Here is a 25,447-nt window from a genome sequence, read left to right as displayed (position 1 = left end):
AAACCGGGCCAAAACATGTGACGTCATCGGGCGAAAGCAGGGAGGAGTGCCCTTCTCAAATCGAACAGTAATCTGCGCCATTCGGTCATTTTGACAACAAGGTGCATCGTCAAAAAATCCTAAAATAAACGTTTGCATTTTCTCGCTAGTTTTCATAGGGAAGACAGATTAAACGTTTTTATCAAAAGCAATCACTTTCGCATTGGAACACCCAGAATCCATGGTTGCCATTGGAGCCGTGAGGTCGCCAAGGCAGAAAGCTCTAAATATTGTACATATTTTAATCGTTTTGGGTGTTTTTTGACGGAATATTTTTTAAATAAACTCTTATTTTGCCAGCTATGTTTTGATTGATTGATCCACAACAGTGCAAGACTGTAAAGTCAGTTATTTTACCAACTGGCTTCTGACTTGTTTCCCCCCTGCTCAACCGTCCATCTGGGCCTCAGTCAGAAGAGACGTGGACCCAGTGGGGACTTTCACCTGCCTCTGCTCTGTGGATGGCCGTGGAAGATCTTCCAGACAAAAATGTAAAATGGGCTCACTGAAATGTTTTGTTGTTTTACGAGCTACTTTGAGATTCTTGCTGTAATTCAAAGCGCTATACAAATTACCACACATGCTTAATTGAGCCGACTTCGCTGTCGCCGGACAGAGCCCGGAACCTACTAGTTCAAGCCCGGGAGGCTACCAGACTAAACGTGAAGTACTGACAAAACGTAATATTTTATCACTAACTTGTCTTATAACTAGTTAACGTTACTCTCATCAGTGTCATCTAGCAAGCTACATTGCTTGCGGGCTCGCGGCCAATGAACATACGGTAGTTTTCAAAAACATCATAGCTAACATTAGCTAGTTGCTTGAATCGAATGCAATCAACTTTTTGCCTTTTTGTCAGTGCATAACACGCCTACACGGGCACCCGGGTGAGATTAATCGAACCCCTTCATCTGCAAGGTTGGGTATAGAAATGGGCCATATAAATATAATCTAGTCTAGATAGATAGATGATTTGACATGCGCCACCAATTTACTATCAAGTCAAGGGGATTTATTGGCATGGGAAACATATGTTTACCTTGTCAAAGCAAGTGAAAGACATAAAATAAACAAAAGTTAAATGAAAACTGCATACCTGGAACCGTTTCAACTTTTAATGTTGGTTCGTTTTCCAGTTATGGAAATGCCGCTCAAAGACTGGGCCATTCCAGGCGAGTAAAACCTCGTGCACCCAATTTGACAGACATGCGGAAAGCCAAATCACAATTGAAAGAGGGCGTTATAGCCTTAGTAATTTAACCAATGAAATTAGTCATACCTTTAGACTGATCATGTTTTTGACCATTGAGGCTCTTCCCATTGCTGGCTCATCCTATTGAATGGGAGGGGGCTTTGCCCGGTTTCTGAAAGGCAACAAAACTTTTTTTAAATTGAGCTAGCTACGACATCTATCTCGCCCACACGAAGACAGCCATCACAATGACTTCGACGAACATGTTTTCAGGACTCGATAATGGCGCAAAGCCAAGTTCAAGGTAACATGGAATTGCGCCCACAGGTTTTATTTGCAGCAGGCAAAATTCAAGCATCTAGCTAATGTTAGCTATGATGTTTTTGAAAACTACCGTATGTTCATTGGCCGCGAGCCCGCAAGCAATGTAGCTTGCTAGATGACACTGATGAGAGTAACGTTAACTAGTTATAAGACAAGTTAGTGATAGAATATTACGTTTTGTCAGTACTTAACTTTTAGTCTGGTACAGGTAGTTAGTTAGCTTCTATGGGTTTTGGTCCCGACGTAGCAGGGCGAGGTTTTTTGGGGGCTGCGGAAATGGAAGCTCGTGGAATCTTTTTTTTTTTTGTTGTTGCAGCGTAGCCAGCTAATTTATTTGACGCTCATTGTTCTGTTGCTTGCATTTTCAAAATGGGCACGATCATCCACACCCAGTTTACAACAACCTATTTCTAAACAGTTTGGGTAATTGGATATATTTCACTTTTTTTTTTTTTTTTTATCTTTGAACTATGGTTGTTTAGCCCCACTGCGAACTTTTCAAGAACAGCCAGCTAGCTAACTGGCTAAATACGGCTTCTGTCACTCTTGAGTTGTGTGATCAGCTACACAGCTAAATGTGACTTTTAAACAGTACTTAAGTCAGTAGGCCTATGTAGCCTGCAGTCATACTGTGGTACAATTAGTAGATAACTCGATTATTTGGTCTTTAGCCACAGCTAATGTCTTAACTGTCTTAACTGCTGTCTTAACCCTCCTGTTGTGTTCCGGTCGAATTGGACCGATTTACAAGTTTTCTCTCAGAAAAAATGTAGTTAATTAAACCTTATTGACATAAGGTTCCATGACTTTGTCCACACAGGGCATCTGAACACACAAAATACATTTTGATGCTTATCATTAAATTTTAGCTGTTTAATTTAACTTTTGTACACCTGTGGTGTTCCTGGTCAAAAATGAATGGGTGAGACTACAATTAGTGTATAAAATTGAGTTCAGGCACATGCCCATCAGATATGGACACTTCCTCTCCCAGACTCCCACATGCATGCGTGTTTGAGCACACACACCTCACTCTCCTTCTTGGCTTTCATGGCTACCCCCACGTGAACCTTTCCCCAATAGAATCTTTCCCCCACAGGAACCACACCTGTTGGTTTTCTCACAAACAATCAGAACATTGTTTCAATATTATAACTTTTCTCGCAGCTCTGATATATAAAGCTTTATTGAGGCCTTGCTCACAATTCATTCTGGCAGCGCAATGACCAAACAATATACTGTATTTGAGGCTCTTGATCATATCTTTGATCATGACACTGGCGAGGAGGAGAGAGTGGTTGTTAAACTTTGACACAAAGAAGTCTGTGATAAATAGCACTTTCATCTGAGTATTTGTTATAGTCAAAACTATCCATACATTATGCTTTTTTAAAACTCAAACGAGTCATATGAGCTCAGGTCAATGAGGCCTAAAGGCCATACATGGCAAATAGAACTTCAAAACCTGTAATGTTCACAAGAACTTAAGTTGATAAAGATTTAACACAACATTAGGTGATAATGTATGGATTTTTATGGATTTATGATCAGCTATAATGAGGTGGTCATTTTGGACCGGGGACACATAATTATTTAACATGAAACTAACACAACAGGAGGGTTAAATAAGAAGTTGTGCATGCAGCATATTCTATTCCTAGATTTTGCTATATGCACCTTTTCGTTATGGTACATTCTCCATTTAAAAAAAAAAAAAAAAAACACTTTATTGAACATTTGAAACATACAATGTACTTGCAGTGAAGCCGCTCAATAACTACATCATACCAGTCATCCAACAGATTCCCATTCAGAGCGACACACAGACGCATCCAGGGTCAATTCCCTGCTCAAGGGCATGTTGACCAATCTCCCACCAGGCTAAAAAAACGTGAACCCGAACCCTCCAAGATCCACCCCCCCCAGGAAGAAAATATAAATAAAATACAGTTAATTCCATTTCCCACCCCCCCAATAACCCCCTCCCAATGCACCAACAACCAAGGGAATGAACTAAAAAAGAAAAGACAAAAGAAAACAATGAAGACATTTGTATTTTTATTTAAAACAAAGGACATTAACGACAACTGAAATCATAACCGCAATGCCAACTTTATACATTTGTGTGCATGTCTGGCGCTATTACATGTATGTGTGTGTTGCATGTGCACATTTTCACAAAAACAAGAAAAGCATTCAAATAAAATCATTTACCTTTGAAGAACTTCGGATGTTTTCAATGAGGAGACTCTCAATTAGATAGCAAATGTTCAGTTTTTCCAAAAATATTATTTGTGTAGGAGAAATTTTGTTCATCACGTTTGGCTAAGAAAATAACCTGAAAATTCAGTCATTACAATGCCAAACTTTTTTCAAAATTAACTCCATAATATCGACAGAAACATGGCAAACGTTGTTTAGAATCAATCCTCAAGGTGTTTTTCACACATCTATTCAATGATAAATAATTTGTGGCAGATTGGTTTCTCCTCTGAACCAAATGGAAAAATGCACGCAGCTGGAGATAGGCATAATTTTGACGGAGGACACCAAGAGGGCACCTGGTAAATGTAGTCTCTTATGGTAAATCTTCCAATGATATGCCTACAAATACGTCACAATGCTGCAGACACCTTGGGGAAACGACAGAAAGTGTAGGCTCATTCCTGGCGCATTCACAGCCATATAAGGAGACATTGGAACACAGCGCATTCAAAATCTGGGGTACTTCCTGTATGAAATTTCATCTTGGTTTTGCCTGTAGCATTAGTTCTGTGGCACTCACAGACAATATCTTTGCAGTTTTGGAAACGTCAGTGTTTTCTTTCCAAAGCTGTCAATTATATGCATAGTCGAGCATCTTTTCGTGACAAAATATCTTGTTTAAAACGGAACATTTTTTTATCCAAAAATTAAGAGCGCCCCCTATATCGAAGAAGTTAACTGCCTCGTTCAAGGGCAGAAGGACAGATTCTCACCTTGTCAGCTCGGGGGATCCAATCTTGCAACCTTACAGTTAACTAGTCCAACGCAATAACGACCTGCCTCTCTCTCGTTGCACTCCACAAGGAGACTGACTGCCTGTTACGCGAATGCAGTAAGCCATGGTAAGTTGCTAGCTAGTTAAACATATCTTATAAAAAACAATTATAATCACCAGTTAACTACACATGGTTGATGATATTATCTAGCGTGTCCTGCGTTGCATATATTCTGACTAAGCATACAATATCTGACTGAGCGGTGGTAGGCAGAAGCAGACGCGTAAACATTCATTCAAACAGCACTTTTGGGCGTTTTGCCAGCAGCTCTTCGTTGTGCGTCAAGCATTGCGCTGTTTATGACTTCAAGCTTATCAAACTCCCGAGATGAGGCTGGTGTAACCGAAGTGAAATGGCTAGCTAGTTAGCGCGCGCTAATAGCGTTTCAAACGTCACTCGCTCTGAGCCTTGGAATGGTTGTTCCCCTTGCTCTGCATGGGTAACGCTGCTTTGATGGTGGTCGTTGTGTTGCTGGTTCGAGCCCAGGGAGGAGCGAAAAGAGGGACGGAAGCTATACTGTTACACTGGCAATACTAAAGTGCCTATAAGAACATCCAATAGTCAAAGGTTAATGAAATACAAATGGTATAGAGGGAAATAGTCCTATAATAACTACAACCTAAAACTTCTCACCTGGGAATATTGAAAACTCATGTTAAAAGGAACCACCAACTTTCATATGTTCTGAGCAAGGAACTTAAAGGTTAGCCTTTTTACATGGCACATATTGCACTTTTACTTTCTTCTCCAACACTTTGTTTTTGCATTATTTAAACCAAATTTAACATGTTTCATTATTTACTTGAGGCTAAATTGATTTTGATGTATTATATTAAGTTAAATTAAGTTTTCATTCAGTATTGTTGTAATTGTCATTATTACAAATACAGTGAAAAAAATTGTCCGATTTAATCGGTTTCGGCTTTTTTGGTCCTCCAATAATCGGTATCTGCATCGGCGTTCGACCGGTCGACCTCTAGTGTATATGCAGGTGAACAAACACCTGCACGGCATCAGCCTCAGGCAAACTGGCATTAGTTCTAAAAACACTGCCACTTCGTGTAATTCAAATGTACTTTTTAGTATGTTTTTTTTTTTTGTACTTTTATCTTAGAATGATGGTCAATCTCTCACACAGCAACTTCACTCCCTCTTGTCTCCAATTCCATATATCAACCCTCAGCTTCCCTCAGCCCATTCTATCTATCTCTGCTGGCCACCCACTTTGGGTTTCTACGCAACACATCTTTCAAATATGCTGTGATGTTTAACGTACAATCTATCTAATCGAATAGAATCCACAGATTGTGAGTTGAAGATAAATACTTTTACTAAGAGTATTAGTAATTGACTGACCCGGTCTCTCCAGATCTCCTAACAGTACTATTTCGAGGGTCAATTTTAGATCAATGCTATGCATTTTCAGCCATTCCTTAACCTGAGACCAGAAACAGGCTACCCGAGGGCAATACAAAAATAAATGGTCTATTGATTCTGTATCCTCCCTCTCCACAAAATCTGCAGAGCTTTGATGATTTTATGCCCCAAATATTCAACATTTTGTTGGTGGCAAGAATTCTCTATAATCATTTTAGCTGAAAAACACGGAGTCTTGAATCTTGCGTTTTTATATATCAACACATACCATGGAATCGGTACATCAACAATCTCTTCCCAACTATTTTGCAATCTGTTTGGCACAGTTGTCAACATCCTGGTCCTCAATTGAAACTTGAATACTTTCCAATTTATGCTATTTTTATTCCTCTGCCAGTTTTGATCCTTTATATTGGACAGACAGACCAGTTCCCTACCTCCTCCCGCTGCCACCCGCCTCCATTTTTTGGGGCAATGCTGTAATCAATTGGTTGTACTCTTGGATTGAGCAGACCTTTCCGTACAATTCTGCTAACTCCATGAAGGACATAACTCTACTATTCCAATTTACAATATAATTTAAGAACAAAATACCCCTTTCAAACATATTTTCCATAAATACAGGTATTTTATCATCCAGCACATTTGAGTTCAGCCATAATATTTTTTCTATCTTTTCAGGGGGGTGAAATTGTAGCCAGCTCTGCAATGCTTGTTTGAAAGAGAGATACTTTGAAAAAGTATTATTTTCAATTAATCGTAATTGACACATGGCCATCTGCAAAAAGGCATTTTTTTTTAAACAACGGATGAGCTTTTCGTAATCTACTTGAGAACCATTTAGGGTTCAAATAAATCTTTTGAAGGAGTGAAGCTTTTAGAGAGGGGGTTTAGTGATTTTTATATTTAATCATCTCAACCCACCCTATTCATACTCATTATATAGATAGGCACGTTTTATTTTGTCTGGTTTAGCGTCCCAGATAAAGCAAAATATTTTTTGCTCATGATTTGAAAAACTTAATTATCAGAGTTAAGCAGTGCCATAAATGAGTAAACTGAGATACAGTGGGGCAAAAAAAGTATTTAGTCAGCCACCAATTGTGCAAGTTCTCCCACTTAAAAAGATGAGGCCTGTAATTTTCATCATAGGTACACTTCATTTTCATCATAGGTACACTTCAACTATGACAGAGAAAATCCAGAAAATCACATTGTATGATTTTTAATGAATTTATTTGCATATTATGGTGGAAAATAAGTATTTGGTCAATAACAAAAGTTTATCTCAATACTTTATTTACCCTTTGTTGGCAATGACAGAGTTCAAATGTTTTTCTGTAAGTCTTCACAAGGTTTTCACACACTGTTGCTGGTATTTTGGTCCATTCCTCCATGAAGATCTCCTCTAGAGCAGTGATGTTTTGGGGCTGTTGCTGGGCAACACGGACTTTCAACTCCCTCCAAAGATTTTCTATGAGGTTGAGATCTGGAGACTGGCTAGGCCACTCCAGGACCTTGAAATGCTTCTTACGAAGCCACTCCTTCGTTGCCCGGGCAGGGTGTTGGGGATCATTGTCATGCTGAAAGACCCAGCCACGTTTCATCCTCAATGCCCTTGCTGATGGAAGCGGGTTTTCACTCAAAATCTCACGATACATGGCCCCATTCATTCTTTCCTTTACACGGATCAGTCGTCCTGGTCCCTTTGCAGAAAAACAGCCCCAAAGCATGATGTTTCCTCCCCCATGCTTCACAGTAGGTATGGTGTTCTTTGGATGCAACTCAGCATTCTTTGTCCTCCAAACATGACGAGTTGAGTTTTCATCTGACCATATGACATTCTCCCAATCTTCTTCTGGATCATCCAAATGCTCTCTAGCAAACTTCAGACGGGCCTGGACATGTACTGGCTTAAGCAGGGGGACACGTCTGGCACTGCAGTCCCTGGCGGCGTAGTGTGTTACTGATGGTAGGCTTTGGTCCCAGCTCTCTGCAGGTCATTCACTATGTCCCCCCCGTGTGGTTCTGGGATTTTTGCTCACCGTTCTTGTGATCATTTTGACTCCACGGGGTGAGATCTTGCGTGGATCCCCAGATCGAGGGAGATTATCAGTGGTCTTGAATGTCTTCCATTTCCTAATAATTGCTCCCACAGCTCTTTGGTCTTGGCCATAGTGGAGTTTGGCTGTTTGAGGTTGTGGACAGGTGTCTTTTTATACTGATAACAAGTTCAAACAGGTGCCATTAATACAGGTAACGAGTGGAGGAAAGAGGAGCCTCTTAAAGAAATTACAGGTCTGTGAGAGCCAGAAATCATGCTTGTTTGTAGGTGACCAAATACTTATTTTCCACAATAATGTGATTTTCTGGATTTTTTTTTCTAATTTTGTCTGTCATAGTTGAAGTGTACCTATGATGAAAATTAGAGGCCTCATCTTTTTAAGTGGGAGAACTTGCACAATTGGTGGCTGACTAAATGCTATTTTGCCCCACTGTATGACTAAGGAGAGTTAATCAGGGGAATTTTCCATAAATAGACAGGTATTCATATTCTCCATGGTTGCAGGATCTTGTCTATTGTCACAAGTTTTCTATTGAAATTCATTGTGGAGAGCTTATTTATATATTTTGTGATATGAATACAGAGAATGTCTACTTCACCATCAGCCCATTTTTATTGGTAATATTGTACACTTATCAAAATTAGTTTTTAGTCCAGAGAGTACATAAAAGTCATCTAGATCTTTAATGAGACATTGCAGGGATCTAGCTTGCGGACTTAATATAAAACTTGAGTCATCGGCATACATGGACACCTTTGTTTTTAAGCCTTGGCTTTGTAATCCCCAATGTTGTTATTGGATCTGATTTTAATAGCTAGCATTTCAATGGCCATAACGAATAGATATGGTGACAGCGGACACCGTTGTTTAACTCCTCTTGACGATTCAAAACTCTGAGAAGTAGCCATTATTTACTATTTTACACCTGGGGTTGCTATACATAATTTTTAGCCATTTTATAAGAGAATTACCAAAATTGAAAAAATCCAGGCATTTCTAAATAAAATCTAGTCTTACTTTATGAAATGCCTTTTCAAAATCTGCTATAAATACCATTCTTGGCTTCTTATATTTCATGATGTTCTATTATTTCTAGTAGTTGTAGTATTTTTGCATCACAACATTGAAGTGTAAGGGGCCTCCAGTTTTTTAGACTGGGTCTTTATATTTGCCATCTGGGTCTTGTTTTAATAATAGAGAAATCAGACCTTCCTGCTGAGTACCTGACAGACTACCATTTCTACAGGAGTAGTTAAAACAATCTAACAACGGAGCTTTTAGTATATCAAAAAATACTTGATATACCTCTATGCCGTCAAGCCCTGGGGTTTTTCCAGACTAAGGATTTAATAGACTCAAAGTTCTTCCTCTGTAATTTGGCCTTCGCATCTTTCTGTACATTTGTTAATTTTCCATTTAGGAAAATTAGGACAAAATAGCTAGCAAGTGCAAGCTAACTAGCTAAATTGCCATACATGTTTAATGCTTTTTGACCTGTCCCCAAATTAATGTAATTGGTTCAGAGTTTGTTTTGATATGTTAACCTGCGTTAACCTGTTTTTATATTATTTGGAAAGAACTCCTTACCATAATCTTCATTGTGGGAGAGGATGAGACGGAAAAGAGAACATCTGTCTAAAATAATTAGCTTCCTCTTTTAAAATATAATTCAGAGAATCATAGGCGACTGTCTTCAGTAACTAGTTTCTACAAATTATTTTTGTTAGCGTTCCTGTATTGGAGAGTAGGGTAGAATTTAGCATTTTTCTCTATATTCCATCCAGTTTGCATTATTTTTGCAATAGATTACATTAGATAATTCTTGAATAAGTTTCTCTCAAGTTCTTTTTGTTTTTCCTCTAACTTATTTTGTATCTCTGTAGTATTGTTTTTATTGCTATCTACCTGTGCTATTAGTTCATGGATTTCCCTTGTTAGTCTTGTCTCTTTAGCCAGAAACTGTTTTGTTATTATTGATGAATGTTGAATTGAATGACCCCTGAAGGTACATTTGATCGTGCATAAATGTATTTTTTTCCACCTACACCAAACGCGATCACGACACGCAGGTTAACATATCAAAACAAACTCTGAACCAATTACATTAATTTGGGGACAGGTCAAAAAGCATTAAACATGTATGGCAATTTAGCTAGTTAGCTTGCACTTGCTAGCTATTTTGTCCTATTTAGCTAGCTTGCTGTTGCGAGCTAATTTGTCCTGGGATATAAACATTGAGTTGTTATTTTACCTGAAATTCACAAGGTCCTCTACTCCGACAATTAATCCACACATAAAACGGTCAACCGAATCGTTTCTAGTCATCTCTCCTCCTTCCAGGCCTTTTCATCTTTGAACTTATATGGTGATTGGCATCTACACTTTCATAGTATTACCACGACAACCGTCAAAACAGTTAGTCTTTCAATCACCCACGTAGGTACAACCAGAGTAGATGCCATGTGGGTACCTACTTCTATAAACCAATGAGGAGATGGGAGAGGCAGGACTTGCAGCTCGATCTGTGTCAGAAATGGGAGTGACTTCTATTTTAGCCCGTGGCAATGCAGACGCTCGTTGGTGCGTGCGAGCAGTGTGTGTGCAATAATTGAATACCATGGATTTCTACAGTTATTTTGCAGCGCACGCGATGTGTCCGGTCTGGTCAGCATGTTAGTTAAAAATAAGTTGTCCTCCGGTAAACTTTGATTACATTTCCAATATCCCTGTCCACGTGGGAAATCTATAAGAGTTATGTGAATGCCAATTAGATGATCTGATCTCATTCTGTCTCCTATTAAAACTGTTTTATCCTTTGATGCAAGAGAGAGATGAAGTAGTCGAGACGATTAGCTTGATTAAGTCTCCTCCGTATATCTCACTAGGTCGGGGTTTTTTAGTCTCCCAAATATCCACTATTTCTAATGTCCATAATATTTGTGATTTCCTTAAGGGCACGGTGATGATAGTTTGTAGAGTGATTTCCTTTACGGTCCATTGAGGTACTTAACACTGTTAGTCTCCTACCATAATGATTAGATCATTTGTTGCCTGTAAGTTCAATAAATGTTTTCGAAGAAGTGTGGATCATCCTGATTTGGGCCATATAGATTAATGAGCTAAATGTCTTTTTCGTCCACTTTCATATTCAAAAGGATCCACCTTCCTTGCGAATCAATCCTGACTATTTGCACATTCAGATCGAAATGTTTCTGAATTAATATAATCACACCCTTTGAGTTCCTTTGTCCATGACAGAAAATTATTTCACCACCCCATTCCTTTTTCCACAGAACTTCATCTAAGGGTGTAGAGTGAGTTTCCTGTAAACAGTATGTTATATTCATTTTCTTTTAGCCATGTAAAGACCGATCTTATTTTTTATAATCTGCCGTTAGCGTTACAATTATAACTGGCTATATCTATTTCACCCGTTACCATAACTAGATACTATTCTCAGTCTAAATTGACCATAATTAGTGCTTGTAAAGTTACTGCCATCAGAGGTATTATGAATGTCAAATCTAGAGCTTTCAAATGTCTGATATTTAGAATTCAAGAAATAGGTTCTAGTAATATTTGTTTTATTCCCTTGCCTGTTTACCTGTGAGCCAATGCCACAGATGTTAGAAAATTGAGACCAGATATTGTCTGTAGCAAATCTAAGTAGGTTGTGTATGATATTGGATGTGAAATAGTGAGTGTGTACGATGTCTGTAATGTGTGATAAATAATAACAATGTGTGATAAATAATAATCCAAATACATAATAACTTTGCCAATTTGTATGGTTACGTGTCTGTATGTAACATGTAGTGCGTATAGCCTTAATATTCATGATGATAATTGTAATCCATATCGTATCACCATCATAGTTGCCTATTAATTACTTATAACATAATTGGTAAAACATCCCAGCATTCCCATAGCAATTGACATTTCACATGATCATGAAAGAGACCTTGCATTACTCTAGAGATGGCTTCACTACAGTACAAATGTATTCCGTACAATATGTTATTTTTCCCCAATGCCCCTATTCTGATATCTTCCCCTTGCTTGTTGAAAACACACAAACTTGTATACAAATACATAAGAAAGATAGACAAACAATAAACACATTAAATTATAAAACAGTTCTTGACAATGGTGAGAGAAAGAAGAGAGCGAGATCAGGTGTGTGTATGTGTAAGCAAGCATGTAATTGAGTACGTGTGTTCATATCCACTTCATAATGTTCAGATATTTTTGCAGTTCCCATACCTTCTTTTTTTTCGTAACCTGAAGTCCCTGTAGAATTTAGTACAGCCACGGTGTTATGGAGCTGTCTCGGAATAGCTGTCCATCTATAAAGAGTTTGTCCACAATGACAAAGGCACGCCTACCATCCTTCCTTTGTTGTCTTTGCACCAGATAGTCTCTTACAACGTTCGTTTATCTCCCTTGGAAATTGGACATTGAGAACGAATTTAGTCCCTTTGAGCTCCATTCCTCTGCTTTTGATCAGCTCCTTTTGTTGGTAGTGTTCAAATTTTGTGATCGGTCGGGGACACTTGGTCTTGTCACTCCAAGTCTGTGTGCTTGGTGGAAAACCACCTTGTTCAGTCTCTATAGGAAGTTTCCAGGCGGATTGCATGAATTCTCTGATCGCGCCCTCTGGATTATTGAATGCGTCTTTAGGAATCCCAGGAAAAAAATGATTTTTCACGCATGCTACAACTTTGTATATCTAGTAGCGACTCCTTCATCACCCTGTTTTCCACAGAACTTCATCTGATGTACAGTGAGTTTCCTGTAAACAGTATGTTATATTTATTGAATGTTGGAATCGTGAATTTTTACCTTGGATGTGAGTGTCTTGTTTTCTCTTTGGAGCATGAGAATTTCACTCTGGCTGAAGTCCAAACTCCCCCTCAGCCCTGCTACCTCCTCATACAACTTTTTCAGTGTTGCATGGATTCCAGCCAGAGCACTAGCCTCTACCTCAATGGTAAGTAAATCATCCGTGTCTGTAGATTCATCTTTTTTTATTTTTTTTTATTGTTGGGTTTAAAGTTATTTTGAAGTGGTCAGATCTTTCCATGATGGACTATGTTGTTCCTCCATAGCGTAAAACTGTTGGTACTTGTCGATTTCCCTCAGGATCTCCTTCGTATCCAGATTGGCTCTTTACTGCAACCGGTTGTTTTACGAAAAGATAATGAGTCTTTCCCACGATGATGACAGGTGTCTGTAGTACAGCCAGCTTGCACTCGCAGAATCCACACACAAACTTGCAGTCCCAGCCGTAAAGACTAACCGTGTCGTGGAATCCTTAGCAACAGAACTTTAGTTCGGAATAAAATCGATTTTAATGTAAACAACAAACCGAGAGTAGACCATACAATGTCCTGTTGTGCGCTCTGATGATGTATAATGACATGTCTGGATCTGAAACATCTCTATTAATTTTATTAACCCCAGGCACTGACTTCCTTTGTGTATGATGAATGCTGACTGTGGAGTTTGGCCGACAGGCTATATAGTCTACATCAGTGCTTCCCAACCAGGAGTACAAGGAAGCCCTGGTGTATTTGGCCTATCCACAGGGGTTTCTTGCGAAGACTCATGAGACCATAGGCCTACTGATAAAACACATGAGGGGGTACTCCGTTCAGAGCAAAATCCATTTGGTGGTGCAGTAACCAAAAAAGGTTGGAAACCACTACTCTACGTGAACCAACATGATTCTGATGTTTTCTTTTCAGAGTCTTGCGTCCCCCCGGAGGTGGCTCCAGCGACCTGTTCGGTGGCTACGAGGAAGAAGCAGCTGCGTCGAGACGGCCCCACAAGATGGCCTCCAACCTTTTCGCCCCGCCAGAGCCCCAGGGTGTCATCAGACGAACCAACCCCCCAGGTGAGAAATCAAAGGCCCCTTACTGTGCATACAAATTCCCTTTTCACACTACTGGGCTGAATTGATCAAAGCTGCTTTGCACTGGCCTGGTTATGGTTCCAAACCATGGGTGGCAGTCTGTTCTTTAAGTCATTAATACAAAATAAAGTTTACGCATCCACCATAGATGCTGGAACCATGATAGAAAGGACTATGTGAAAGGAAAATATCTGAGCCAGGAAAGTACAGTTCATGTCAGCACAATAGTGGAAAGGGAAGATTATTCCTACAAGTCTAGAGGGCTCCCTGGTCCTGGAGCTGTCAGAGCCTTTTCAGGTCTATGTGGTGTGAAAACTGCCACTAAGGTGCTACGTTAGCCTTTTTTAGGTTCAGAAAAGGAGACATTGAGTGTGAACTTATTCACAATCTCTTCCCCAAAACCTGTTTGGATTGTATTGGCGTGTGTGTGTGTGTATTGAAAAGGGCAACAGGTCATTTCTTATGTGGTCACTTCTGTGTCACAAGACTCAACCAGCCAAATAAAATTGAAATATGTCACATACACATGTTTGCCAGATGTTATTGCGGGTGTAGCGAAATAATTGTGTTTCTAGCTCCAGCAGTGCAGTAATATCTAACCATTCACAACAATGCACACAACCTAAAAGAATTGCGGTCTTCTGGTCAGACTCCGGAGACGGGCACACCGTGCACCACTCCCTAGCATTTTTCTTGCCAATGTCCAGTCTCTTGACAACAAGGTTGATGAAATCCGAGCAAGGGTAGCATTCCAGAGGGACATCAGAGACCGTAACGTTCTTTGCTTCACGGAAACATGGCTCACTGGAGAGACGCTATCCGAGGCGGTGCAGCCAACGGGTTTCTCCACGCATCGCGCAGACAGAAACAAACATCTTTCTGGTAAGAAGAGGGGCGGGGGCGTATGCCTTATGGCTAACGTGACATGGTGTGATGAAAGAAACATACAGGAACTCAAATCCTTCTGTTCACCTGATTTTAGAATTCCTCACAATCAAATGTAGACCGCATTATCTACCAAGAGAATTCTCTTCGATTATAATCACAGCCGTATATATCCCCCCCCAAGCAGACACATCAATGGCTCTGAACAAACTTTATTTAACTCTTTGCAAACTGGAAACCATTTATCCGGAGGCTGCATTCATTGTAGCTGGGGATTTTAACAAGGCTAATCTGAAAACAAGACTCCCTAAATTTTATCAGCATATCGATTGCGCAACCAGGGGTGGAAAGCCCTTGGATCATTGTTACTCTAACTTCTGCGACGCATATAAGGCCCTGCCCCGCCCCCCTTTCGGAAAAGCTGACCACGACTCCATTTTGTTGATCCCTGCCTACAGACAGAAACTAAAACAAGAGGCTCCCACGCTGAGGTCTGTCCAACGCTGGTCCGACCAAGCTGACTCCACACTCCAAGACTGCTTCCATCACGTGGACTGGGACATGTTTCGTATTGCATCAGATAACAATATTGATGAATACGCTGATTCGGTGTGCGAGTTCATTAGAATGTGCGTTGAAGATGTCGTTCCCATAGCAACGATTTAAAACATTCCCTAACCAGAAACCATTCGCGTGAAACTGAAAGCGCGAACCACTGCTTTTTAATCAGGGCAAGGTGTCTGGTAACATGACCGAATACAAACAGTGCAGCTATTCCCTCCGCAAGGCTATCAAACAAGCTAAGCGTCAGTACAGAGACAAAGTAGAATCTCAATTCAACGGCTCAGACACAAGAGGCATGTGGCAGGGTCTACAGTCAATCACGGACTACAGGAAGAAATCCAGCCCAGTCACGGACCAGGATGTCTTGCTCCCAGGCAGACTAAATAACTTTTTTGCCCGCTTTGAGGACAATACAGTGCCACTGACACGGCCTGCAACGAAAACATGCGGTCTCTCCTTCACTGCAGCCGAGGTGAGTAAGACATTTAAACGTGTTAACCCTCGCAAGGCTGCAGGCCCAGACGGCACCCCCAGCTGCGCCGTCAGAAGAAAGGCACAGACCAGCTGTGTTTACGGACATATTCAATCAATCCCTATACCAGTCTGCTGTTCCCACATGCTTCAAGAGGGCCACCATTGTTCCTGTTCCCAAGAAAGCTAAGGTAACTGAGCTAAATGACTACCGCCCCGTAGCACTCACTTCCGTCATCATGAAGTGCTTTGAGAGACTAGTCAAGGACCATATCACCTCCACCCTACCTGACACCCTAGACCCACTCCAATTTGCTTACCCCCCAAATAGGTCCAGACGATGCAATCTCAACCACACTGCACACTGCCCTAACCCATCTGGACAAGAGGCATACCTATGTGAGAATGCTGTTCATTGACTACAGCTCGGCATTCAACACCATAGTACCCTCCAAGCTCGTCATCAAGCTCGGGACCCTGGGTCTCGACCCCGCCCTGTGCAACTGGGTACTGGACTTCCTGATGGGCCGCCCCCAGGTGGTGAGGGTAGGCAACAACATCTCCTCCCCGCTGATCCTCAACACTGGGGCCCCACAAGGGTGCGTTCTGAGCCCTCTCCTGTACTCTCTGTTCACCCACGACTACGTGGCCACGCACGCCTCCAACTCAATCATCAAGTTTGCGGACGACAACAGTGGTAGGCTTGATTACCAACAACGACGAGACGGCCTACAGGGATGAGGTGAGGGCCCTCGGAGTGTGGTGTCAGGAAAATAACCTCACACTCAACGTCAACAAAACTAAGGAGATGATTGTGGACTTCAGGAAACAGCCGTGGGAACACCCCCCTATCCACATTGATGGAACAGTAGTGGAGAGGGTAGCAAGTTTTAAGTTCCTCGGCATACACATCACAGACAAACTGAATTGGTCCACTCACACAGACAGCATTGTGAAGAAGGCGCAGCAGCGCCTCTTCAACCTCAGGAGGCAGAAGAAATTCGGCTTGTCACCAAAAGCACTCACAAACTTCTACAGATGCACAATCGAGAGCATCCTGGCGGGCTGTATCACCGCCTGGTACGGCAACTGCTCCGCCCTCAACCGTAAGGCTCTCCAGAGGGTAGTGAGGTCTGCACAACGCATCACCGGGGGCAAACTACCTGCCCTCCAGGACACCTACACCACCCGATGTTACAGAAAGGCCATAAAGATCATCAAGGACATCAACCACCCGAGCCACTACCTGTTCACCCCGCTATCATCCAGAAGGCGAGGTCAGTACAGGTGCATCAAAGCTGGGACCGAGAGACTGAAAAACAGCTTCTATCTCAAGGCCATCAGACTGTTAAACAGCCACCACTAACATTGAGTGGGTGCTGCCAACACACTGACACTGACTCAACTCCAGCCACTTTAATAATTGGAATTGATGGGAAATGATGTAAATACTTAGTGCCTTGCGAAAGTATTCGGCCCCCTTGAACTTTGCGACCTTTTGCCACATTTCAGGCTTCAAACATAAAGATATAAAACTGTATTTTTTTGTGAAGAATCAACAAGTGGGACACAATCATGAAGTGGAACGACATTTATTGGATATTTCAAACTTTTTTAACAAATGAAAAACTGAAAAATTGGGCGTGCAAAATTGTTCAGCCCCTTTACTTTCAGTGCAGCAAACTCTCTCCAGAAGTTCAGTGAGGATCTCTGAATGATCCAATGTTGACCTAAATGACTAATGATGATAAATACAATCCACCTGTGTGTAATCAAGTCTCCGTATAAATGCACCTGCACTGTGATAGTCTGAGGTCCGTTAAAAGCGCAGAGAGCATCATGAAGAACAAGGAACACACCAGGCAGGTCCGAGATACTGTTGTGAAGAAGTTTAAAGCCGGATTTGGATACAAAAAGATTTCCCAAGCTCTAAACATCCCAAGGAGCACTGTGCAAGCGATAATATTGAAATGGAAGGAGTATCAGACCACTGCAAATCTACCAAGACCTGGCCGTCCCTCTAAACTTTCAGCTCATACAAGGAGAAGACTGATCAGAGATGCAGCCAAGAGGCCCATGATCACTCTGGAAGAACTGCAGAGATCTACAGCTGAGGTGGGAGACTCTGTCCATAGGACAACAATCAGTCGTATATTGCACAAATCTGGCCTTTATGGAAGAGTGGCAAGAAGAAAGCCATTTCTTAAAGATATCCATAAAAAGTGTCGTTTAAAGTTTGCCACAAGCCACCTGGGAGACACACCAAATATGTGGAAGAAGGTGCTCTGGTCAGATGAAACCAAAATGGAACTTTTTGGCAACAATGCAAAACGTTATGTTTGGCGTAAAAGCAACACAGCTGAACACACCATCCCCACTGTCAAACATGGTGGTGGCAGCATCATGGTTTGGGCCTGCTTTTCTTCAGCAGGGACAGGGAAGATGGTTAAAATTGATGGGAAGATGGATGGAGCCAAATACAGGACCATTCTGGAAGAACCTGATGGAGTCTGCAAAAGACCTGAGACTGGGACGGAGATTTGTCTTCCAACAAGACACTGATCCAAAACAAAGCAAAATCTACAATGGAATGGTTCAAAAATAAACATATCCAGGTGTTAGAATGGCCAAGTCAAAGTCCAGACCTGAATCCAATCGAGAATCTGTGGAAAGAACTGAAAACTGCTGTTCACAAATGCTCTCCATCCAACCTCACTGAGCTCGAGCTGTTTTGCAAGGAGGAATGGGAAAAAATTTGTCTCTCGATATGCAAAACTGATAAAGACATACCCCAAGCGACTTACAGCTGTAATCGCAGCAAAAGGTGGCGCTACAAAGTATTAACTTAAGGGGGCTGAATAATTTTGCACGCCCAATTTTTCAGTTTTTCATTTGTTAAAAAAGTTTGAAATATCCAATAAATGTCGTTCCACTTCATGATTGTGTCCCACTTGTTGTTGATTCTTCACAAAAAAATAGTTTTATATCTGTTTGAAGCCTGAAATGTGGCAAAAGGTCGCAAAGTTCAAGGGGGCCGAATACTTTCGCAAGGCACTGTATATCACTAGCCACTTTAAACAATGCTACCTTATATAATGTTACTTACCCTACATTATTCATCTCATATGCATACGTATATACTGTACTCTATATAATCGACTGTATCCTTATGTAATACATGTATCACTAGCCACTTTAACTATGCCACTTTGTTTACATACTCATCTCATATGTATATACTGTACTCGATACCATCTACTGTATCTTGCCTATGCTGCTCTGTACCATCACTCATTCATATATCCTTATGTACATATTCTTTATCCCCTTACACTGTGTACAAGACAGTAGTTTTGGAATTGTTACTTAGATTACTTGTTGGTTATTACTGCATTGTCGGAACTAGAAGCACAAGCATTTTGCTACACTCGCATTAACATCTGCTAACCATGTGTATGTGACAAATAAAATTTGATTTTAATATACCTAGCCCAGAACATAGAACATATAGTTTATATTCAATCCTCAGGTTGTTTTTAGCCTAAATTATCTATAATATTTCAACCGGACAATAACGCCTTCAATATAAAAGGTAAACAAGAAATGCACTCTCTCGGGATTGCGCATGAAAAAGCTCTGCGACACGGTAGGGTCCACTCATTCAGACTGGTCTTACTCTCTCATTTATAAGAATACAAGCCTGAAACAATTTCTAAAGACTGTTGACATCTAATGGAAGGCATAGGAACTGCAAATTGAGTCCTAAGTCAATGGATACTGTAATGGCATTGAATGGAAAACTACAAAACCAACAACAAAAGAACACTTCCTGAATGGATTTTTCTCAGGTTTTCGCCTGCCAAATCAGTTCTGATATACTCAGACACTATTTTAACAGTTTTGGAAACTTTTAGTGTTTTCTATCCAAATCTACCAGTTATATGCATATCATATCTTCTGGGCCCGAGTAGCAGGCGGGTTAATTTGGGCATGCTTTTCATCCAAAATTCAGAATGCTGCCTACCCGAGAGGTTAAAGTAGTCAGTTATTTCAAGTCTATGTATATGGGGCAGCAGCCTCTAATTTGCAGGGTTACGTAACCGGGTGGAAGCCGCCTAGTGATGGTTATTTAAGTCTGATGGCCTTGAGATGGAAGTTGTTTTTCAGTCTCTCGATCCCAGCTTTGATGCATGCTGCCCCCTACTGTCCTCGCCTCCTGGATGATAGTGGTGTGAACAGGCAGTGGCTCGGGTAGTGGTTGTCCTTGATGTTCTTTTTGGCCTTCCTGTGACATCGGATGGTATAGGTGTCCTGGGGGGCAGGTAGTTCGCCCCCGGTGATGTGTTGGGCAGACTGCGCCACCCTCTGGAGAGCCCTGCGGTTGTGGACGGTGCAGTTGCCAAACCAGGCTGTGATACAGCCCCACAGAAGGCTCTCAATTGTGCATCTGGAAAAATGTGAGGGTTTTAGGTGCCAAGCTGGTTCTTCAGCCTCCTGAGGTTGAAGAGGCACTGTTGCGCCTTTTTCACCACACTGTCTGTGTGGGTGGACCATTTCAAATTGTCAGTTGTGTACGCCGAGGAACTATTCTAGCCTAGTATCGATCAGTGTTAGGCCATTGTCATTCCATGCAGTGAAATAACTGAATGCTTAAGAGCCACAGCCCAACCTATTCGTTGTTGATCCCAGTGTAGGATTACACCCTGGTCAGGGATTCCGTTAGCCGGTAAATGCTGTCTTTTGGCAAAAAATAAACAAGTGAAAAGCCAATAAATGAAATGGTTGCCAGCCAAATTGTCAGAATTTTCAAAAATAATCCATTGCAAAACAATATTGATTATCCCCGTTTATAGTGTTCACACCGAGACGGAATTATTTCTCCAAAACAGAGTATAGATGGCCTTAAGATCACACCTTCTTGAGGACAAAGTAACGAGGCTGATGCTCATCGCAAGCTGCTCCAAGGAGTTGGACAGTTTTGACTTCCAACAGCAGCGGCTAACTTTGAGCAGGCCAAGGTCCGCCGCAAATGCGAGTAAATTAGATAAATAAAAATTATTTCAGGCCCGGCCTTAGTAGTTCTGCTGCCGCCCTAGGCAAGATCAACATACACTACATATGCTGTCGTATAGTATAAAGATTTGGAATGGATTGATAGACTAGAGTAATGATGTGTATCATGCACAGTTGGTGTATTTTAAATCGAGCTTATTCAGTAGCACTTGGAAGCGAAACATCGTTACAGGCTAATTTCTATTCTGTTAAGATTAATTACAATCTAAATGTTATTTTGAGTATAGTGGGTGGATGCCCTAATGCGGTACACACTGGATGCATATGGATATCCGGTTAATTAAAATCTCTGCTGCAAAAATGTTCCTGATGGAACCCGCGACCGAGATTTTCATTAGTTAAAAGAAGTTTGGACCACATGTAATCTAATGACATCACATGACTGGATCAATATGTCTGAATTGAGGCCAAGGTTCAGATGGTTAAATTTAAAATGTTATGAGTTTCTATTGTTTCTCTGCACATTGAGCTGGTTGGCTTCCAGCTTTCAGCCTTTCTGCCCCTGTGGTAGAATGTTCTAGGTATAATTATGACAGCACACACCCAGATATTCAAATGTTACTGTGAAATGTATTGCCTCATGTCAGTCCAGGCTGTGCAACAAGCTCTTCACAATAACCATAGCTGTAGCATAGTGAAAGTAGGACTGAGCTTTGTGTGTATGTTGAGGTTTGTGGCCTGGTTCAATTTGGTTGGAGGGGGTGTAGTCGTCATGTTGCAAGTAATGGGTCAGATAAGAGGTGAAATGTTAATCGCAAAAAAAGTGGTTGGAGTATAGAGATTTGACTTGTTCGTCCTTTTCCTCAATGCCTTCAATAATCTTCACTTTTTAATGTAAGATGTAGACAGAGCCATTTCACCAGGTAAAATTCCTGGTGAATGTAAAAAAAATAATAATAATATTTGACTCGCTGTCCTTACTGCAGGAGGTAAAAGCAGTGGGATATTTGGTTCTCCAGATGCCCCAGCCGAGCAACGGAGACCCGTACCCTCAGGCGGCAACACCAGCAACATATTCGGGGGGTTAGAGAGCGCCCCTCCCTCGGTCAAGGCCCATTCCAACAAGCCAAAGGTAATCCAGACCACCCTTATCCCCCTTGTCTCTCCCATTCCAGATTACTAATGGTTATGGATTGCTAATTTACACGATGTGTAGGCTATATTGACATGTTATCCCTATTATTCCCAGGACAATATTTCTGTTGGTGAAAGTTCCATGCCCATACCCGAGCCCCCAGGTGAGTTTGACACTGATAATGTGTTATGGCTAACACTTTACAGCCCGCTGTCAACCGGGCAGTTACTAGAAATTACTTGTTGACCGAGCTAATAATAATGACCTAATAATTGCATAGTAATTAACTACACATCGGTTTCTTTAAGATGCATTGACTCCAAGTCTAATGTACCAGGTAAATCTCTCTTGGTTTCATCTTTTTTCTTTTATCTCTTTCCGTTTTGCTCTCAGCTCCTCTGCCAAAGGCGAGCCTGGCCAAGGAGGTGAAGGAAGAGAACGTTGCCTCCCCTCCCCCCACACCCACCAAAGTAGCAGTGGAACCTGTACCTGCTCCCTTGGCCAAGGAGCCAGAGGCCTCCCTTAGTGAGCTCTCACTGAAGGACCACGAGCCCCACCTCGGCCCCCGCCCCCGCTCCCACAACAAGGTCCTTAACCCCCCAGGAGGGAAGTCTAGCGTGGTCTTCTACTGAACCAGCTCCTCCATCCCATCTATTCATGTATGCATCCCAAAAGGCACTCTATTCCCTATATAAGTAACCCATGTCCGAGCCAGAACGGATCTCTTGTTTCTGTTGCGTGAGGCTGCTTGATGTACAAGTACATCCCCTGGACAGGACGCTAGTTTATGGGCCCTGGTCAAAATTTGTGGACTGTATAGGAACAGGGTGCCATTTGGGGCACAACCTATGCCCACTATTATTCTCTGTTCTCTTAATTTTCCCTATTCACTCTGTCCTTCCCTCCCTTTTCATTTTATTTTCCGTGGCTATGAAGCTGGAAGAAAATTCTCAACAATCATTTTTACAGGCTAAATTCCTGTCCAATCATTCAAAATGGTTACATTTGTTTCATTGCAAGGGTTCTATTTCCTGCTGTAAATGTTTTTTTATTACATGGTTTTGAATGTTGTGTTGATTACAAAGGCAGGGTGAGTTCATTTAGTAAGTTATACCAAAAACATTTATAATTAAATTATAAATTCCATTTAGAATTCAGTGTATTTGTGTCGGCATTGAGACCGCTGTTGCCCATGCACACAGTTGTCATAGTAAGCCCTTAAGTGATCACAATCACTCTTTACTGTCACTTTGTTGACAATAACACATATTATGTTCATTCTGTCCTCCATTTCATCCCACTCCTTTTCTCTCTCTCCTCTAATAATCAAACCTATCTTGAGTCTCTGTCTGGAGCCAGAAACAAACTCTTGTTCAGGGAGAAAAAAAGCAAAAAATCGACTAACTAGTGAGTGCAAAGCAAAGAGCCACAGGAAGTACCCATTATGTATTGCCCACCCCCAAAGTTCTTGTTGTTCGGAATAAATTCCATTATGATTTTATATATCGCCCATGCAAATGGCCGAATGTATTGTATGTTGTGGTTGTTTCCTGCTCTGTTACCATTGCTTGCTGTTATCAGAGGATGGTGTCCACTCGGAGGCCTCTATGTTTTAAATTAAAACGGCTGCTGTACACAAGTGAACTCTGGAATAGTACATGACCGGGCAAAATACGGGTGGGGACTTGGAGACGTTAAGTCACCCCTAGCCAACCACACACCGCACCACGTTCCAGGCTGCCTACGTAGCAGTTGCACACCAAATCTTACCATGCCTGGATAAGCCTTTTAATGTCAGTAACCAGTATGACTAGTTTCTCGTCAACTTATACACCTTTTAATTAACACTTTGGTTCAGCATATATTTGGAGGGTGTTAGCTTTTGGCCTAGCCCGGATAACAGATTCAACCGATTTTCATGCGAATAATTCAATCTGCATAAAAACAATATTTGCATGTTCCCACGATGTTTCTATCAAATTGACTTGTTGTGGATAAAAGACTGTGCGTGATGTCGTACTGCACATAAATATTTATTTTGCTATTAAATTCCCATGTACTGAATAAAAAATACGTTAAATGGGACCTACTTTACTTGCATAAAAAGGTGGAAACCTGGTTAGTAACGGCATCAACTGACTAGATGGCCCGGTATTAAATTGATTTGTGTTGTGTGGCCGGTTTGCAGGCAGTCTGGAACGCAAAAGGTCTCCTGGTGCCATCTTAACCCCTGAGTGTTGGAGTGTTGGCAGGCAAAATTCACAGCAGAGGAAAAGCAAAAAGAACCTGTGTCTTGCAATAAAACTTATTTTCTGACTGTCTTTTGTCTATTTTGCTGTTTCCGGGGCTTAGTTATTGGCTGTGTCAATATATTGATTAAATCATGGAATCGTGAATCATCACAATTTGCAATTTCAGCATAGTGTTGGTGCACAATAGCAAAGGTTTTGCAGTGAAAAACTAGTTATTGGATAAGTTCAGGTGGTCCCTTCCTGTTTTGGCCCATTTTTCTTTCTGGTGTTTAGTGAATACAACCCAGACGAATACGTTGGGAGGGTTCATCCTCTGTTAGCTTTTTGAAATAGGATATCGACCGCACCCCTTTTATTGTAGGCGTTGTCAACACTCTGAATGCAAGAAATGTCATGATTTGAAATTCCATTCACTTATTCTTCACAGTTGATATGTTCAATCAACCTTTAACAACTATAAAATTAAAGTGCTTTATCAATTTACATGTGATTTTTATTGCTGTGTTTATGGCTGCTATATGCTAATTTCCCCCTTTGGTGGTTGCTAAAGTCTAATTTACCCTTGTGTGTAGTGTCAGGGCATGCTTTAATATTCTAAACACAAACTAGGCATTTATCACTTACATAATCACATGCATATTTGCACCACACTTAGTGATCCCTTTTGTTTGGCTCTGCTCATGGCCATTGACTTCTGTTGGAGTAAGACGGTTCCTCTCACATGACCCAAATGGCGCTATGCCGGCCACCCTCGTGAATCGAGGTAGTCTAATACATCTGCCTGGCCTTAGGAATTTGGGCTGCTTTCTAGATCAATTGAGAGAGTTTACATCTTATTTCCGTTTACTGTAGGTACCATTGTACATGTTTGGCATGACAAGGTGTTGCATGATGGCACAAACAGACAGGTATCCTGGCTAGCCACAAGGAGGATAGTTCCAACGGGCCAACAGAGGGTGCTGCTTTCCTTAACTACACTGCTTTTATAAAACTTGGACTTAACAAATGTGGCTGCTCAAGTGGAGGAGGAAGGTCCTCCGTCCTCAGGGAATTTAATACAAATAGTGAAACATTAAGTTATACTTTCTTTAAATAAAACTATACTAAATATATTCACATGGCACCAAATTATTAAAACACACTTTTGCTATGGTTTACAATAGCACTGCAG

At 41.2% G+C, this 25,447-nt stretch overlaps 1 protein-coding gene across 1 annotated transcript; it reads left to right on the top strand.

Moving 5' to 3' along the window:
• The first annotated feature begins 1,201 nt into the window (after positions 1 to 1,201).
• On the top strand, positions 1,202 to 24,345 carry jpt2 (Jupiter microtubule associated homolog 2). Its single transcript, XM_021624348.3, has 5 exons — positions 1,202 to 1,538; positions 13,790 to 13,938; positions 21,876 to 22,021; positions 22,139 to 22,187; positions 22,418 to 24,345. The coding sequence occupies exons 1-5, from the start codon at positions 1,483 to 1,485 to the stop codon at positions 22,654 to 22,656; spliced, it is 639 nt and encodes a 212-aa protein (XP_021480023.1). The 5' UTR covers positions 1,202 to 1,482; the 3' UTR covers positions 22,657 to 24,345.
• Positions 24,346 to 25,447: the final 1,102 nt, after the last annotated feature.

The sequence above is a fragment of the Oncorhynchus mykiss genome, chromosome 12 (genome assembly GCF_057628025.1).
Source record: "Oncorhynchus mykiss isolate SJ-2025 chromosome 12, ASM5762802v1, whole genome shotgun sequence".
Taxonomy (NCBI): domain Eukaryota; kingdom Metazoa; phylum Chordata; class Actinopteri; order Salmoniformes; family Salmonidae; genus Oncorhynchus; species Oncorhynchus mykiss.
Note: the sequence above shows the minus strand (reverse complement) of the source record. Positions and strands in the feature narration are given on the sequence as shown.

Coding starts and splice junctions, on each gene's coding strand:
- jpt2 (XM_021624348.3), top strand. CDS start 1,483: ATGACTTCGACGAACATGTTTTCAGGACTCGATAATGGCGCAAAGCCA. Junction 1,539..13,789: donor GGCGCAAAGCCAAGTTCAAG/GTAACATGGAAT, acceptor TTTTCTTTTCAG/AGTCTTGCGTCCCCCCGGAG. Junction 22,022..22,138: donor CCCATTCCAACAAGCCAAAG/GTAATCCAGACC, acceptor TATTATTCCCAG/GACAATATTTCTGTTGGTGA.